The sequence below is a fragment of the Channa argus genome, chromosome 15 (assembly GCF_033026475.1).
Source record: "Channa argus isolate prfri chromosome 15, Channa argus male v1.0, whole genome shotgun sequence".
Taxonomy (NCBI): Eukaryota; Metazoa; Chordata; class Actinopteri; order Anabantiformes; family Channidae; genus Channa; species Channa argus.
In genome coordinates this window covers 4,130,327-4,146,539 of record NC_090211.1, presented here as the reverse complement: position 1 = coordinate 4,146,539, position 16,213 = coordinate 4,130,327, and the positions used below count along the sequence as shown (strand labels likewise).

At 37.8% G+C, this 16,213-nt stretch overlaps 1 protein-coding gene across 2 annotated transcripts; it reads right to left on the bottom strand.

The window, feature by feature from the left end:
• Positions 1-184: 184 nt before the first annotated feature.
• Positions 185-11,513, bottom strand: lat (linker for activation of T cells). 2 transcript variants are annotated; one of them, XM_067476524.1, is made up of 12 exons: positions 10,900-11,513; positions 6,274-6,383; positions 5,393-5,432; positions 5,214-5,242; positions 3,889-3,952; positions 3,417-3,478; positions 3,152-3,187; positions 2,493-2,529; positions 2,338-2,405; positions 1,860-1,943; positions 1,088-1,158; positions 185-1,012 (listed from the first exon to the last, which is right to left on the bottom strand). In XM_067476524.1, exons 2-12 carry the CDS (start codon positions 6,374-6,376, stop codon positions 995-997), a joined length of 612 nt encoding a protein of 203 aa, XP_067332625.1. In that variant the 5' UTR covers positions 6,377-6,383; positions 10,900-11,513; the 3' UTR covers positions 185-994. The 2 variants fall into 2 exon arrangements, with proteins under 2 accessions (XP_067332625.1, XP_067332624.1); XM_067476523.1 differs by having other exon boundaries at positions 188-1,012; positions 10,896-11,511.
• Positions 11,514-16,213: the final 4,700 nt, after the last annotated feature.

Below are 16,213 nucleotides of genomic sequence, written 5' to 3'. Positions count from 1 at the left end.
GCAGATAAAATGCACATGGAAGTGGTCGATGACCTAGGTAGAAGATTTGATCTTGGTCTTGCATTTAGGTTGCAGCTTTGGGATGTGAAGTAGAGCAAAATGAAATGACTGTAAAAGGAATACGTGTTTTCTATTAAAAAAATGAAGTCTAGTACATTTTAGGGTTTTGTTTAAATTTAATTGAATTGTAGTTACTTTGAAAAACATTTCTAAACACAAACCGATTATAGATCCAGAAACAACATATCACACACATAAATACACTGAAAAACTATTTGTAAATGCAGACATTCTCAGGAGTTGTCAGTAAAATTAGACTAAAGCTCAAACATATGGGTTCCTCTAAACCTCTCATAATGTGAGAGGACACTGGAGGAAAGGGTTAACATAAGAAAAGTAACAGATCTGTTGCTGTTAAATGACATAAAATGTACTTAAAAAACTACAGGACTTAAATTCTTCTATCAGATTCAGAAGAGTAAAATGGAGTGAAACTGACATTAAACCTCAATAAGTAAAGTTTAATTTGTCCAGTACAAATACTACATTCTACTCTTCCAGTTTGTTGCTGGACACAGCAATGTGGGTATAGGTTTTTATTAAAATTATAGAGCCAATAGCATAGCTGAAAATTCATCTGGTTTGGAAACAGTAATTATATTAGGCATTTTTATCTAAAGTTAGTTGACTACAAGAGTCCTGCAGTAAAGCCCCTTCATTATATTATGATGATTAGGGTTATATTATATGCTGTTTTTGTTCAAACCTGTTAGAGAGGTTTCTTCTCAGATGTAAGATTATTTTGGAGGATGTACAAGATATACAATATATATCGATACATCATCAGTTGCATCTCAGCTGCTCAGTTCAAGAAACAAACCACCATAAGGGTAAAGACATTGGTGGCGAAGGAAAAATAAGTGTGGTAGTTGAAAAGCCCATTGTAATCAGGCTGTCAGAAGTCATTCATCTTAATTAGGCGAGTCTGTGTCAGTCATGCACTGTGAATCATCTGAAAGGACAAAAGGAAAACTCAGCAAACTTGTGTTAAACCAATAAAGCTCAAATATTGGTGTGTTCAATTTACTGGTGGTTGGTTGACGTAGTTCGCCTCGTCGTCACTGTCATCGTCATCGTCATCGTCGTCGTCGTCTGTGTCTGAAAATAAAAATCTGAAATTTTAATAACTTGGTGTGTGACCCCCAGGAGTGTCCACAAAGTATTAACTTCACATCTTTATAGAGTTCTTAATAATCTACTCGTTTGATTTCATGTGTTAAGGTGTTGAAGGGAATATGAGATGAGTTCACAAGCGGTTATGTCAATATTCTACCTCCCAAGTAATTTTACTTATTAGTATTTTACTTATTACTTACAAGCAGTTCAAATAGTTGTCAATTGAAATTGTTGACAATTATTTTTCAATCAGATTGAGTGATATGAATGAAAGCTCCAGAAAAGCTAATAAATGGCCTTTGCAGCAGGAGCAACTTGATTATTGGTGTGTAAAGTCGTGTTTGTGTCACCTAATCAATCTAACGTCAGTATTCACTCAGCCTCAGCTCTTCTTTAGCCTTCAACAAGCCCTGAAAAAGATTCTATCTGCTAAAAGATGAATTATTCGATTCACTGCTGGAGGCTTATAAACCTGTGAAGTAAATTGGATTAAAAAAGGTCCATAGAGCTGCAGAGTTGGTGACAATTCAGGCAACTTGGTGTTTATTTTTCAGAAAACAGATGCTTATTTGTCTGAATACAGTGGTATATAAGAGCCTCGAGACCAGTGTAGATCCTCTGCATATACACAGCAGAGCTTCGCAAAAAAATAACAAAAAAAAAAAAAAACATTCCCAACTTACTTTGAAAGTGCTGCAGTTCCACATTCTGATAGTCTCTGTCCTCTTTAGCTGCCTGTTCTGGAAAATTCTCATAATCATGTTGATCTGTGGATGAAAAATTATTTATCAGTTGACTTATAACTGATACAGCACATGTTTATACTCTGATAATTGAAAAGTCGTTTCTAAATCAAGTCAATCTGTGCATAAATCCGACATTCTGGACAGCGAATTTACATTGATGTAAGGTGTGTAGAACAAACGGGTCTGAAGACTTTTCTTAATAGAAAAACTAGGTAACAGTTATAGAAAAGAAGAACAGTAGAGACAGTAGCAAATTATCATAATAGATGAACAACTACTCAGAAAGGTAAAACCTAAGGTATTGATATTTTTTTCTGACAGTCACCGATCATTGGTAAACGAGAAGCAGCTGCCCTGAAACTCTGCTGAACGAAACATTTAAGTTTGAACCAGTGTTTCTTTTGCCAAACTGTACCTAAACTAGGGGTTGAGGCTCGGCTCTGGTTGACTGACGGAGAAGCTGCATCGTCGGGCAATACGACGCTGTAGAAAACAAGATGTTAACATCAGAATTTGATTTACTGGGGGAAAAACAAAACAGAAAAGGTTCATCTGATACAGGAAACCTACATGTATCCAGGGTCTTCAACATCACTGTCAATGGGTCCTGCAGAAAACATTAAGTCAGTCACCATCACCTTAAAGTAGACCCAGTTTATATAAAAGACGTCCAAACAAGCAAGTTCCATAAGGCAGTCGGGTTGAACAATACAAGTGAGCAGTGTATTGATTGTAACTGTTTGAGTTTTATCATAATATTATATAATATTTGTTGATATTTGTGACTTTAGTGAAAATCTGATCACAGAAAAACAGGACCTTGAAAACAGTCGCTTTACTTTCTCTTGTGGCTGTAAAATTTGGGGGTGGGTTTCCAAAGATTGCAGTGCTTCAAAGGGTCACAAGCTAAAAAGAATTAGACTGACTGCATTTTGAGATAATATCTGCTTCTGGATGCACTGGGCTTGTCCAGGATATTTGCTGATATTTCTCACACCTGTTGAACTAGGTCAAGTCTGTCCACGTCTTATGGTGATTTTAGTCTAGAAATGTGTGGCTCAGGATAATTACAGGTTGGTAATGCAGTATGTACATGTTCATCCACCATGCAACAGGAAATGCAAACAAATTACCAAAAGTTTAAGTGTAATTTTATGATTTCACTGTCAATGAGTCATATTGTCATAAAAGTTGAATATATTTTTGCAGTTAAAGCAAAGTGACCCTACCATCTTGAACTGGATTCTCATAACTTGGATTACTTTCTGTAGGATTAAAAAAAAATAAATAAATCATGATGTTAGGCTCTTAAAAAAATAACTATGAGAGCTACAATATATACAGTGTAAACGTGAAAAAAGGGAAACCTTTTTATTTACCATGAAATAAAGAGTAAAGATAAATTATTAGCTTTGCCTATTTAATGATACTTAACAATTGTAAACACACAACAGTGGAAAAAGACTATAAATAAAAAGCAATAAAGTATCCCACCAGTTTCTGTGGGCGTGGCGGATCGGTGTCTCCAGTGAACCCCAGAATCAGTGGAAGGTGAGCTGAGTATGAAAAGAAAAAAGACATTTTGCTTAATAAATACATCCAACTACGGAGGTCCAATAATTAGGGATTTAATCTAAAATACATGCTGAGGAACTGTCAGCAAGGACTGAAAATATGAAAGGGAGAACGGTAAAACCAAGTAAAGATTTGGAAGAATACAACAAAGTATGGATTATGACAAAACAGGCCCCTGGTAACATCCCCAATTTACAATACATGAGCCTGAGACTGGGAGAGACAAAACAACTACAGCCCATATTATAGCTGATGTCTGTGGAAACATTAAGTTCCAATAGATGTCCTATTGCTATGAAGCACATCTGATGGAATGGTCAGATTTGATCTTAGGGTTCTGTAGTCTTGGTGGGAGTGAGCCAGGTGTGTTTTGTGATAAAAATATACTCACACAGGTGACAGCAGATTGGAGGGAGAACGGATGGATCTCAGATCAGTGGTTGGCTGTACAGCAACTAATCAGAGAGAAGTGTGATTAGTGATTACCACCACCATTATTAATATCAACTTTAAAGTCAGCATCTTTAGCATAAAGAAAATAGGACACTGAAAGCATCATACTGAATTGCACGTTATGTCATTTATTACTGTTAGTGTAATATTTGTTGCCCATAAAATATATGATGTGTACAAACTGAATGATTACATTAAGTCCAATCTCAACTAAAGTTGAAACCTTTTGCAATATTGGTTTTGTCGTGTTTTAACCATTTCTCCTTTCCTTGTCTCAAACCAATGGAAGTTATGGGAGTCAACATCCACAGTTAGTGGTTGTGTGCAAAGACTTAAAGAGTTTCTTTCTTTTTTAAATCAAGTGAAATCTCCCAAAAGTAATATGTTTTTCATATTCTCTGTTTAACCTCCAACAACCTCTATTGATTGTATTGATTGTAACTGTTTGAGTTTTATCATAATATTATTTAATATTTGTTGATATTTGTGACTTTAGTGAAAATCTGATCACAGAATCACCCCTTCTACCCACTATAGGCTACTACTTATGATTTTTGATGTTTACACAGGTCTGTACTCTGAACCCCAGGAAACTTGACAGTATTGTGCTCTGAAAAAGCCTAATGAGTGGAAGCCAGTCTTGCCATCCAGGACACACACCTTTTTCTTTTATACCAGTTAGTTTGCTAAAACTGTAAAAAGGTTTTTTAAAATAAATTAATAAATAATAAATAAAATCCGGAATGTTTCCGGCACGTTTTTCAGTCCATGTCTAATTTAGGCAGTTCTAAAACAAATAGGGGGTCCAACCCAGTACTAGCAAGGTGTCCCCAATGAAGTGGCTGGTGAGCGTATGTCATAATTATGAAACAACAAACAAGCAATCATGAAATTATGAGATAACGTCTCAGTTAACACACTTCCATATAGACTTAACATAAGAAATCAGCTGTAAAAACCTGTTCCTGTGTTTAAATGGGGACTATAGTTTTAAGACAGACATGGAAAAAATGTAAACCCGTCTTTCAAAGTTCCTATGTTGGATTTAATGATGGATTTAAAACTAGAAACTGCTCAGTAAAAGCAAGGCCCCAATCTATTAAATCACTTACAACACCTGTAACTAAAACAGTTAAAGAAAACCTTAAACGATAGACCTCATAACTGTGCCATTTCGTGTTAAAACAAAAATGATACAATAAAATATATAACTTAACAAGGTCAGTATAATTCTCGTGACCCCTCAAAGTGTTTCAGACTTACATGGATGCATGACTGTTAATGTAGGGGGACTGAGGGGGGAAAAAAAGAAAGACATGTCAGAATATAATGCAGCTGCACAACTGTTATATTTTCAGAAAAAAACTACAACCTTTAACTAAAATCTTTGTGAAAGAAAATACAGATAAAAAAAATATTTTATCAACTGTATGAAAACCTACTTTATGTACTCATCTGAAGGGTTTGTTTCCCTGATATAGGCTAGTTGGAAGAAAAGAAGACAGAAATAAAATAGTTTAGTTGTTTATTAATATGTAAAATGTAAGATTTTATCTGCTAAAACCAAAAATCGCAAAGGCTGAACTGGCCATCACATGTATGAAAATGTTGGTCTGAGCCTGGTTAAAAGTGAAACCCACAAAATATGAATATTTAAATTAAGATCTTGTGAAGACATACACCACAGTAACCAAGCTAACCACACATACACAATAGAATGGCAAATAAAAAGACTGTGCAAAACTATTTCTGGTTAAAATATCCATCCCTCCATGATCTATAGCTGCTTATCCTGTTCAGGGTCATGGGGGGCTGGGTATTAATGATGGTCACAAAACTATTGTTAAATCCATAAACATCAAAAAATGTGATGAAATGAAAGAATTTGCTTACAAATAAATACATCACGGTGTAAATAAATCTGTATTTTATATACACACTGTATGTTTAACTTAATATATTTGAAAACGTTTAATTCTGAAGGGTTTTCTGTGCATAAAAATACCCAGAAATACTGTGAAGAGCGTCTCTAAGTTAATTTTTTTTGTATTGGGCGATGACATAGATTGGTGACCCATCCGGGTTGTACCCTGGCTCTCACCCAATGACAGCTGGGAAAGGCTCCAGCCCTCTGCGACCCTGAGCAGGAGAACTGGTTAAAGATAATATATGAAGGGAGGTTTTTCCATTTGTATGTGGATTGTACAGTTGAGTTTGCGCCACCATAAAATCCTTGTTTTTAATTGGCTATATATATTTCTTACAGTTATTGAGACTTTTGTGCCTTTATGCTGTATGTGTGTAACATGTGATGACCTCTCACCCAGCGGCCCTTTCCTTCTGCAGTCCAGACAGACGACAGCTAGGAGGACAATGGAAATGAAGAAAGCAGCTGACAAAAATGCAAGGAACAAGGGGGATTCCATGGTTCACCTGGGGACGACAGAGGGGCACAGTATCAACTTTTGTTCAGTCAGTCCACATAAAAAAGTACTTTATATTGCATATTATAATTTACTCAGAAACCTAGAATAATTCTGCATTTACTGCAAAACATGCTTTCAGTTTTACGCAAAACGTTAATTGATAATTTCCTAGGAAGGAATTGCATTTTTTTAAATTCTACTGTATACTCCACATACAGAAGTGGATACAGTTAAGTGCAAAAGTTTGCATCCCCTTAATTTGAAATGGTAAAAAGAGTAAACACAATTTTTCAATGTTTAATTAGTAGCAACTAAATACAACTTTCTTTAATTTTACTTTTTGTGACATTTATTGACCATTTTGTATATTTGTAACAATTGTGTCAGTTAAATGTGCGTCATTATTTGTTTAAAAGGGTTTAGTGTTAAGTTTGCATCCCTTTGCAGTGAAATTGCACGTAGCAGGATGCAAACATAACACTAAACTTAACACATTTTATTAAAATGAGAGGATGCAAACTTTTGCACCCCACTGTAGGTGGAACAGTGGGATGCTTGTAAATGTGTCAAATTCAATCCATAACCCACAATGTTGAAGTTTTTCAAGTTGTTTTTTTTCTATTCCAATTTACAATTAGAACAAAACAACTGCATGTGCAGAATAGAGGGGGCTCAAATCCTTCATTGTGCCATCCTGTATTGCATTATGACAAAACTGCAACTGAGATTGGTGATTAGACCTCAACATGCAAAGCAGATGATAAAATGTGATCTGTTGCTAGTTCAGAGCAGTAGTGTGGAAATCTGTGAACACAAGTGTTTCATCTGATGTGACATGAGGCAGGAAGTGTCACTGAAACCCAACATCAAAATACATGACATTTATCCACAATAAGAATGTTGTACTTTTTACATCATCCTACACTCTGTTTACTGACAGATTCTTTATCAGTGGATGTTGTTTTTCACTTTGTGGTTTTTCTATTTTACAAGTATTTTAAAAGTAAATAACTGGAAACTTTCACCTAAAAAAAAAAAAAAAATCAGATTCTACTGAACTGAGCAGGCTGACACATGAAACCAAAAAGCTCTTTGTGGTCCAAGTTTCCTCATTTGCTCATCAGTTACTAAAATCCAAACAATGATGTTTCTACATCTCTTAAATGTTGCACTCTCTTCATTGGATTCCTATTCACTTCAGGATCCATTTTAAGATATTATTACTCACCTTTAAAGCCCTTATTGGTCTGCCACCTTCTTATTTGGCTGATCTGTTTTCTATTCATGTGGCAAATCACAATCTCAGATCAACCCATTAGTACTTTCTAGCTGTGTCCAGATCTAGGTCAAAGCATTGGGATGACAGGGCCTTTGCTGTTATTTCCCCTAAGCTGTGGGACACTTTGCCTCCCGATATTCGTGTTATATTTGAGCTCCATACTTTTAAATCCCAATTAAAGACTCACTTGTTCAAGCAGGCATTTGCTACTTAATAGGCAGGCATTGAAATTGAGACAACAGAAACTTATAGGCCAGAATGGGATTTCATTTTGAGACGTATGTTCTTTTCATTAATGACAATGCAAGTTCAAAAGTGCATTTAGGCAGCAAATGTGACATTTCCCATTGATAATCCACTTGACACGTCAGAAAAAACTAAACAAAAATCAAACATTGTGATTCTTCAAGGGTAACGATATTTAGACTTTTGTGGATGATAAAAATTCAGCCACAGCTGAGATGGTGCATCCTGACCATGATATGAATGTTTAAACATGACATGTGTCCAGCTCCACTGTGACCATAGTTAAGACTCTAAACTGTCACATGTGCAGTTGTAAAGGAAATATGAGACCCATATATGCAAGGGTGAATATGGTGGACCTGGTGGATCAGTGGTGGAGCTTAGAGCCAGGATGCAGAACTCAGTGGGTTCAAATCCCACCCTGCCAACATGGCCACTAGCCACTGAGACCAATCCTTGTGCCAGTCCTGAGACCGGATAAAAATGGGACTGTTGCTGTGGCGACCCTGAAGGGACAAGCTGAAAGCAGATGATCTATGTGCAAGGATGAATATGTCATTTATATGAAAGTTGAATCACATAATTTCCTCACAAACAAACAAAAAAAAATGTAAAAGTGCAATATAGTTTGGACAGGGGGCTTAAATGCAGAGAAAAACATAAGGTTAGAAGCATAACCAGTTTATTTGGACAAAATCTGGGGCATCGATGTCACTGTTTAGCACCGATTGAGGTGTTAGCCTCTAAAAACCTGTGAGTGGTGGTAAAATGTCATTTGACTAAAGACACCATGACAGAAACACATCTAAAAATAATTATTCTGCACGTTTTTTACTTGTTGTCCGATCAAGTAAACAGGGGGGAAGGCATGTTTGAACAATGCAGCTGCCTGCTCTATTTTGCTAATAACTGCGTGTTTTATACTTTTCTTAGGTGTGAGAACAAAAGGATGATGATCGTAATCTACCTACCGATTGCAGAGGTGTGCCACACAGGAAGGAAAACCATTTTACACATGGTACAACTCACGGGTACAGTTCATTTTCTTTCCTCTGTAAAGCTTAGCACTCCACTTAACAATCACCCAAGTCCACGTTCTGGAAACAAGCTTCACAGAAAATACCTGCAACCACTCAGAACATGAACATGGAAATCTCCAGGCAAACAATCCACAGATACACACTTACTCTGCAGTAAAGAAGCTGCAGCACAGCATACGGCCATCTTGCAAGTTGTGATGGTGTGACTCCATTTTGAGTTTTTTTTTTTTTCCCTGGTCCTCACTACAAACCTCCCTGTAAAAACGTCTATTGAATGCAGCTGGCTCTTATAATCGAGTTTAAAAAGGTTAAATATGTGTAAAGGAAGTGCGACAGGAAAAGGCAAATAACAGTATCTAATAGATTTTATCATTCACTCATCAGTCACTGTGCTAAACTTCACAGATGCCTGATTAAATCTTGAAAAGAACCAAAATAAAAGTTGAACTAAAACATTTAATTGTATATTTATCTTATCGATAAACTGCTGTAATACAATTTAAACAAGAAATATCTAAGTGAAGAACAGTAGAGGTAAAAACACTCGACTTAATTTTGTTTTTTTCTCATATTGTTGTATGGTATGTGTTTATTTTAGTATTTCTGATATGAATGTTGTTGTGCAGTTGGTCTTATTAACTCTCAGGAGTAGGCTGGTATTTAAGCATTAGACACTTTTCACCTCCAGAATCTACAATAGTGATACATGTACTGTAGCATAACTTGGAAATACTCAGCTTAAGTCTAAGCAACTCCAAACTAAATGTCAGATTTAAGAAGAGTTTTTTTGATGATACTTTATTACATATAAAGTTCCTGCATTTAAACTCCCACTATTACTAATGTTTAAACAGCATTTAACTGTTGTAGCCGTTTAAGGTAGAGCTAGTTTCTGTTAAACTATAAGCAATTTTCAGATTTTAAAAGACTATTCTATCAATACTAAGTAGTTACTTAGTAAATTACAACTACTCCTGCCTAACAGTAATATAGTAATGTGTTGAACATAGGTTACTTTCCATCAACTGGGGAGAATAACTTTCAAATGCAGCAGCACCTTCATTCGAGCAGCTATTAAGGAACTGTTTGAGTCCACAGAGGGGGAAGGTAAATAGGGGGCACAGATGGAGAACGGTAAAAGGCCGTGGCCGGACATGAAAATAAGCAGTGTGGTGTAATGGTTGGACCACCAGGGCACCCAGTTAGCTACATATTGCTCATGTAACCACACCATAGAGCTTCAGCTGATTGTGTTTGATTGTCTCAGCCTCTGTTTTAACAGGCTCGGATCGTGCCAGGCCCCAAAAAACACAGCAAAAAGACTTTACACAAGCTAAAGTGTACAACCAGCACTTCATCCTACAGAGCAGGTAACTGTGGGTGGGTTTTTCTATCTGCTAGTTTCTATTCAAAGTTTCAATTTGCACGTTAAAATGAAACGTATCTGAGTGGGAACACTAACAATGTGAGAAAATGAGCACCAGCGTGTTTGTCTTCATGAAATCAACTCCCAATACTTATGTATAATTAATGTCTTTGTGGAGGTGTTTTTGGTCTGAAAAAAATCAGAGTGGGCTATATTGCCATAACTCACACTATTGTAAATAATGGCTTTGCTCTGCACAACGCTAAACAAAGCCGTCTAATTTTTTAATTTTAGGTTCCTTGTTGTTTGAGTGACAACATGCAACATGACAATTTGGCCTAACATTGTAACGCACCAAGATTTTGTTTTGTGAAAATGTGAAAACATTTCTGGGCCACGAAGTGAATACTGGTGAGGCTCCTTCACTAGGCCTCCGTGTAAAAATGGTACAGGTGTTATTCAATGTTCAGCCCGACCCCCACTCTCCCTCACTTCCTCCATGTGCATGCTGGGAACAATCTAAGGTTCCTCAATCAAGCAGAGGTCACAAAATGAATGCCTGAAAAGACAAAAAGATGAAAAACTCACCTACACCCAAGGACAAATGTCGATTGAAGAGACAGCTGGGCAGTGCTCAGAGGACTGGTGAAGTTTTGGGGCCTTATGCTGGTCTCGTGTCCCCCCACGGTATCTGGTCCGCATGAGAAGACTAATGTAACCAAACATCCGCCATATTTGAAAATCTCTTTGCTCTCTTTCTCTCTACTCTGTTTTGGTAGTCTTTCCTCGTGAATGATCTGCTTTGGTGTCTGCTCACTACCTTCAGTGACCTACTTGGCTCTTTTCTCGCTCCCTCCCTGTCACCACTGCACCCTATCACCTCCTGAGTCAAGGCAATGGGTTTCGATTTGCCTCCCGCCACAGATTATTCTGATATTCTGTCTTCTTCCTCAGCGTTTCTTCTCAGAAAATGTGCAGTGCACCATCAGATGAGGTTGTGTCTGTCCAAAGTAATGAAGCACTGGCCTCAAAAATGAAGAAAATTCAGAGGAGTCTTAAAAGTCACTTGATTAATGACTAAACTCCAATCACAAGATTACTTACTATTGAGTGTAAGTGTGACAACTTTTGCAGAGCATGACTCACTAACCAAACAACTACCGTAAATATTCACATCTCTCTCGTGAGGAACGATGTGTGTGGGTTGATCAAACTGCCCTCTTTCAGCTGCTCAAATGCAAACTGCAACTGGTGGTGGAAATTGGAAAAAAGGGGCCTGCAACTCACAGCAGCAAAATGTCAGCAAAAAAAAAAAAGTTTCACACAAACACCCTGAACCAATCAGGACATGTAACTGTGACACCTCAGAGTGTTGCCGGGTGTTAAAAAGCTGCAAGGCTGTATGAACGCTGCTGCAACCGTTTCAACATCCTCCCACCTACAAACAGGAAACCACACCGAGGGAAGGAAGCAGAGTTCTCCTCAACTCTTCACTCCTGTCCTCATTCGGCCCTTTTTCCCCCCTTTTGTCTACAGAATATTCAGCAAGTAGAGGAGAGGAAAAAGAAGGGGGAGCAAAGCAGAGTTTCCCCCCAATAAATGATAAGGCAGCAAGGGAGACACCTGCTGAAAAAAAAGCTGGAAAATGTGAGCTGCCGCTCAAATATAGTTTTATTTGATTGCACAGGTAAAAAACATTATAAAATAAAAAAGGGTCTTTGATCATTTGATTAACTTTGTGTGTGATTTCTTCAATGAAAAGTCAGCCACATTTCAAACTCTCTGAGGGTAAAGCTCAATAAAGTAAATCAGAGGAACAAGCTCAAGCTCAGTGGGCTTGAAACACAATAACCTATTGACAGTAATAAAACAGGTCTTTTGAAATAAAATCAATATAACACTGTGAAATACTTCACTACAAGTAAGAGCTGCGTTCAGAATTTTACCTAAATAAAACTACATGACTTGTAGTCAATATGATTTTGAAATGATATTTAAGTATAACACATATTGTGGCTTTTTTCATAATTTATGTCACGCTAATGTTGTTGTGCACTTAATTTTAAGATAAAAAGGTTAAGATAAAAGGTTTGACTGACAGCATGTTATGGCTTTATGACTGAAGTCTTCTAGAGGACATGTTGTGTTAGTTTGTTTCAGCGGGGGCAATTTTAGAATCCTTAGCGTCTTAAAGCATAACTAGATTTTTTAAGCCTCCTGTATTTGCTCTAATGTGATGGTGACTGTAGCTATTGCTCATTTTGGAATCATTGTCCCCATTGAAGAGAGAAAGGGAAATGAATAATCTCTGGGTCAGAACAAAATCAAATATGAGATTAAATCATTTGTGGTAGCTTCTAATGATAATGTCACAGGAAAAATACATCAGAAGAAACACACCAACCAACTGGTCCTAAACTTTCACCAAAGTGTTCTGACTCAGAGATATAAAGTAACTTGAGTGGGATTATGTTTCTTCTAAGCACACTCAGAGGTTAACCAGTTGCCCTGGTATTTGTTGTTTACCCAAATCACACAGCAGATGCATTGACGGCAAAATTAGACGTAGCTATAGAGTCACCATACACGTTTTACAGCAGGAGAAAGAAAAAGGTTTTCTTTAAGAATCATGATGCAACAGCTTCAGAAGCTTCTTACATTTACACAAACTAGTACATTCTTCAAATTATAGGATAAAGCTAAAAGGAGCATTCTGAGGACAGGGCAGAGGATGTCCAGAGGTGGGAGAGTGGTGACTGGAGCAGATTTCCACTACAGCTAATGTGATCAGTGAGACAGGTAGCAGGGTACTCTGTGTGTCATCTGGAAAGAGGAAGTGGACAAGGAGACTTGGTGGTGGAACAAGGAAGTTCAGGAGTGTATACAGAGAAAGAGGTTAGCTAAGAAGAAGTGGGACAGTGAGAGGACTGAAGAGAGTGGACAGGAGTACAGGGAGATGCAGCGTAAGGTGAAGGTAGAGGTGGAAAAGGTCAAACAAAGAGCATATGAGGACTTGTATGCTAGGTTGGACACTAAGGAGGGAGAGGTGGATTTGTACAGGTTGGCCAGACAAAGAGATAGAGATGGGAAGGATGTGCAGCAGGTTAGTGTGATTAAAGAAAAGAATGGAAATGTATTGACAGGTGCCAGGTGTGATGGGAAGATGGAAGGAAAACTTTGAAGAGTTGATGAATGAGGAAAATGAAAGGGAACAAAGAGTAGAAGAGGTGACTGGTGTGAAGCAGGAAGTAGCAAAGATTAGTAAGAGTGAAGTGAGGAGAACGTTGAAGAGGATGAAGAGTGGAAAGGCAATTGGTCCTGATACCTGTGGAGGTATGGAAGTGTCTAGGAGAGGTGGCAGTAGAGTTTCTGACTAGTTTGTTTAACAGGATCTTGGAGAGTGAGAGGAAGCTGAGGACTGGAGGAGAAGTGTACTGGTGTCCATTTTTAAGAACAAGGGAGATGTGCAGAGCTGTGGCAACTACAGAGGAATAAAGCTGATGAGCCATAAAATGAAGTTGTGGGAAAGAGTAGTGGAAGCTCGGCTAAGGGCAGAGGTGAACATTTGTGAGCAGCAAAATGGTTTCATGCCTAGAAAGAGTCCAACAGATGCAGTATTTGCTTTGAGGATTCTGATGGAGAAGTACAGAGAAGGTCATAGTGAGTTGCATTGTGTCTTCATACATTTAGAGAAAGTGTATGACAGGGTGCAGAGAGAGGAGCTGTGGTATTGTATGAGGTTCAGAGCAACAAAGAATGTGGAAAAGAGGTGAAGAGGCGAGTGCAAGCAGGTTGGAACGGGTGGAGAAAAGTGTCAGGTGTGATAAAAGATAATCAGTGAGAATGAAAGGAAAGATGTTCAAGATGGTGATGAGACCAGAGATGTTGTTCGGCTTAGAGACAGTGGCACTGAAGAAAAGACAGGAGGCAGAGCTGGAGGTAGCAGAGCTTAAGATGTTGAGGTTCTCTTTGGGAGGGACGAGGATGGACAGGATCAGGAATGAGGACATCAGAGGGACAGCTCATGTTAGATGTGTTGGAGATAAAGTCAGAGAGGCCAGATTGAGGTGGTTTGGACATGTTCAGAGGAGAAACTGTGAATATATCGGTAGAAGGATGCTGAGGTTGGAGCTGCCAGGCAGAAGATCTAGAGGAAGAACAAAGAGGAGATTTATGGATGTAGTGAGAGAGGACATGAAGTTAGTTGGTGTGAGAGAAGAGGATGCAGAGGACAGGGTTAGATGGAGGCACATGATTCGCTGTGACGACCCCTGAAAGGGAACAGCTTAAAGGTAAAGAAAAGGACAGTAGCAGATTTAATCCATTTTAATTAGAATGCATGTGACAGCACTTTTGGATTTAAGCTTATTAGGTTTTTCTGTTTTACATGAGAAATATCTGAAATGATTGGTTTGGCATGTGGTTAACATCGTCATTTCTGATTAATTGCTGCGTATAACTCTTGGTTTTCCCCCACAGAGATTGATATCATCAGTTATTCTGCAAAATGTTATCAACATATGACTCAGAATAGGGTCTATATTCCTGACTATTTCAATTTGAGCAGATATTTAGCAGTTGCGTTTTTGGGGTGCAAAGTAAAAACATCATGCTGGCATTGGTTTTCTCAGCTGCCACTTCACACACTTTACTGCACAGCCATGTAGCAAATGTATTTGTAAAAAAGACAATACAACCCTATAGTATGTATTTTAACAAAGGGTTCCTTCTCTAATTCCTCAAATCCTGTTGCTGGTTCCCAGATGGGCCTATGTCATCTTAAGGATGTTATCTTTCATCAAGTTAAGGACCAAAAACATTTTTTCCATGTAAACATACACTGGTTTCAGCTTCTCAAATAAGGATTCAATATTGTTGATTATGTATGACATTGTTGTTTTTTACCGAACAAACAACACGAAAATGTCACACTGAGCTGTGGTGCACTACACTAGACACTACTATCCTTAAACTGTATAGAAAAATGATAAGAAAAGGAAATATGTAGCAGAATAATTCAAAGCCTAAAAGTCACCTGGTATTTAAATACCAGGGCAACCACCATCTTTTCCAAATAAAAATGTAACTGCTTTTATAGCATTAGTTATTTATTACTGGGGTTTGAAATTACCCACGTGCTTCAAAAGGGATTAAAATCTAAACCTGCACATATAATGTTTAAATCATACCATAATGGAAGACGTTCAGTCTGCATGGGCAACAAGTCCCGCATGGAATCGTTTTTAGACTTTCTTAAACGTGTACAAAAAACCATACTATCGTACAACAGAGAGATGTGGGTAGGTGGAAGTCATGTTTTGACAGAGCCACGAAAATAGTTTTCTGTTAGCGTAAAGTGAAGCTGGCTGCATATTTTCACATTCAGATTTAGACCAGTCACAAGTCTGAACCATTTAACATTCCGCAAGAATGATTTTGTGGATTTTCTAAAATAATGAACTATTGCTTAAAGTTAAAAAAAGACCTTTTACTTTCATTGGAACATTAATCCATCCATCTATTATCTGTAGCTGCTTATCCTGTTCAGGGTCCAAAGGGACTGGAGCCTATCCCAGCTGTCAGTGGGTGGGACAGGCCAGCACAGACAGACAACCATAAACTAACATGCATGTCTTTGGAATGAGAGAGGAAACCCGAGTGCCCACAGTGTGCAACATTTTTCATGTTTTGTTTTTGTTCTTTTTTTTAAATAGAAATATGCTCCGAAAATGATCCTAATGTGGAGGTGTGGTGAAAGCCTTTCTTGACACCGAGATGCAGAGATGTTCATTTTGAGAAAGGCTCGCCCAACTGACCTATCAGAGAAGGGCAACGGTTTCCACCTGATAGGTAAGTACTGTATATTAGCATTCTTATTTATTGTAAATGGATAACTGCAACTACCT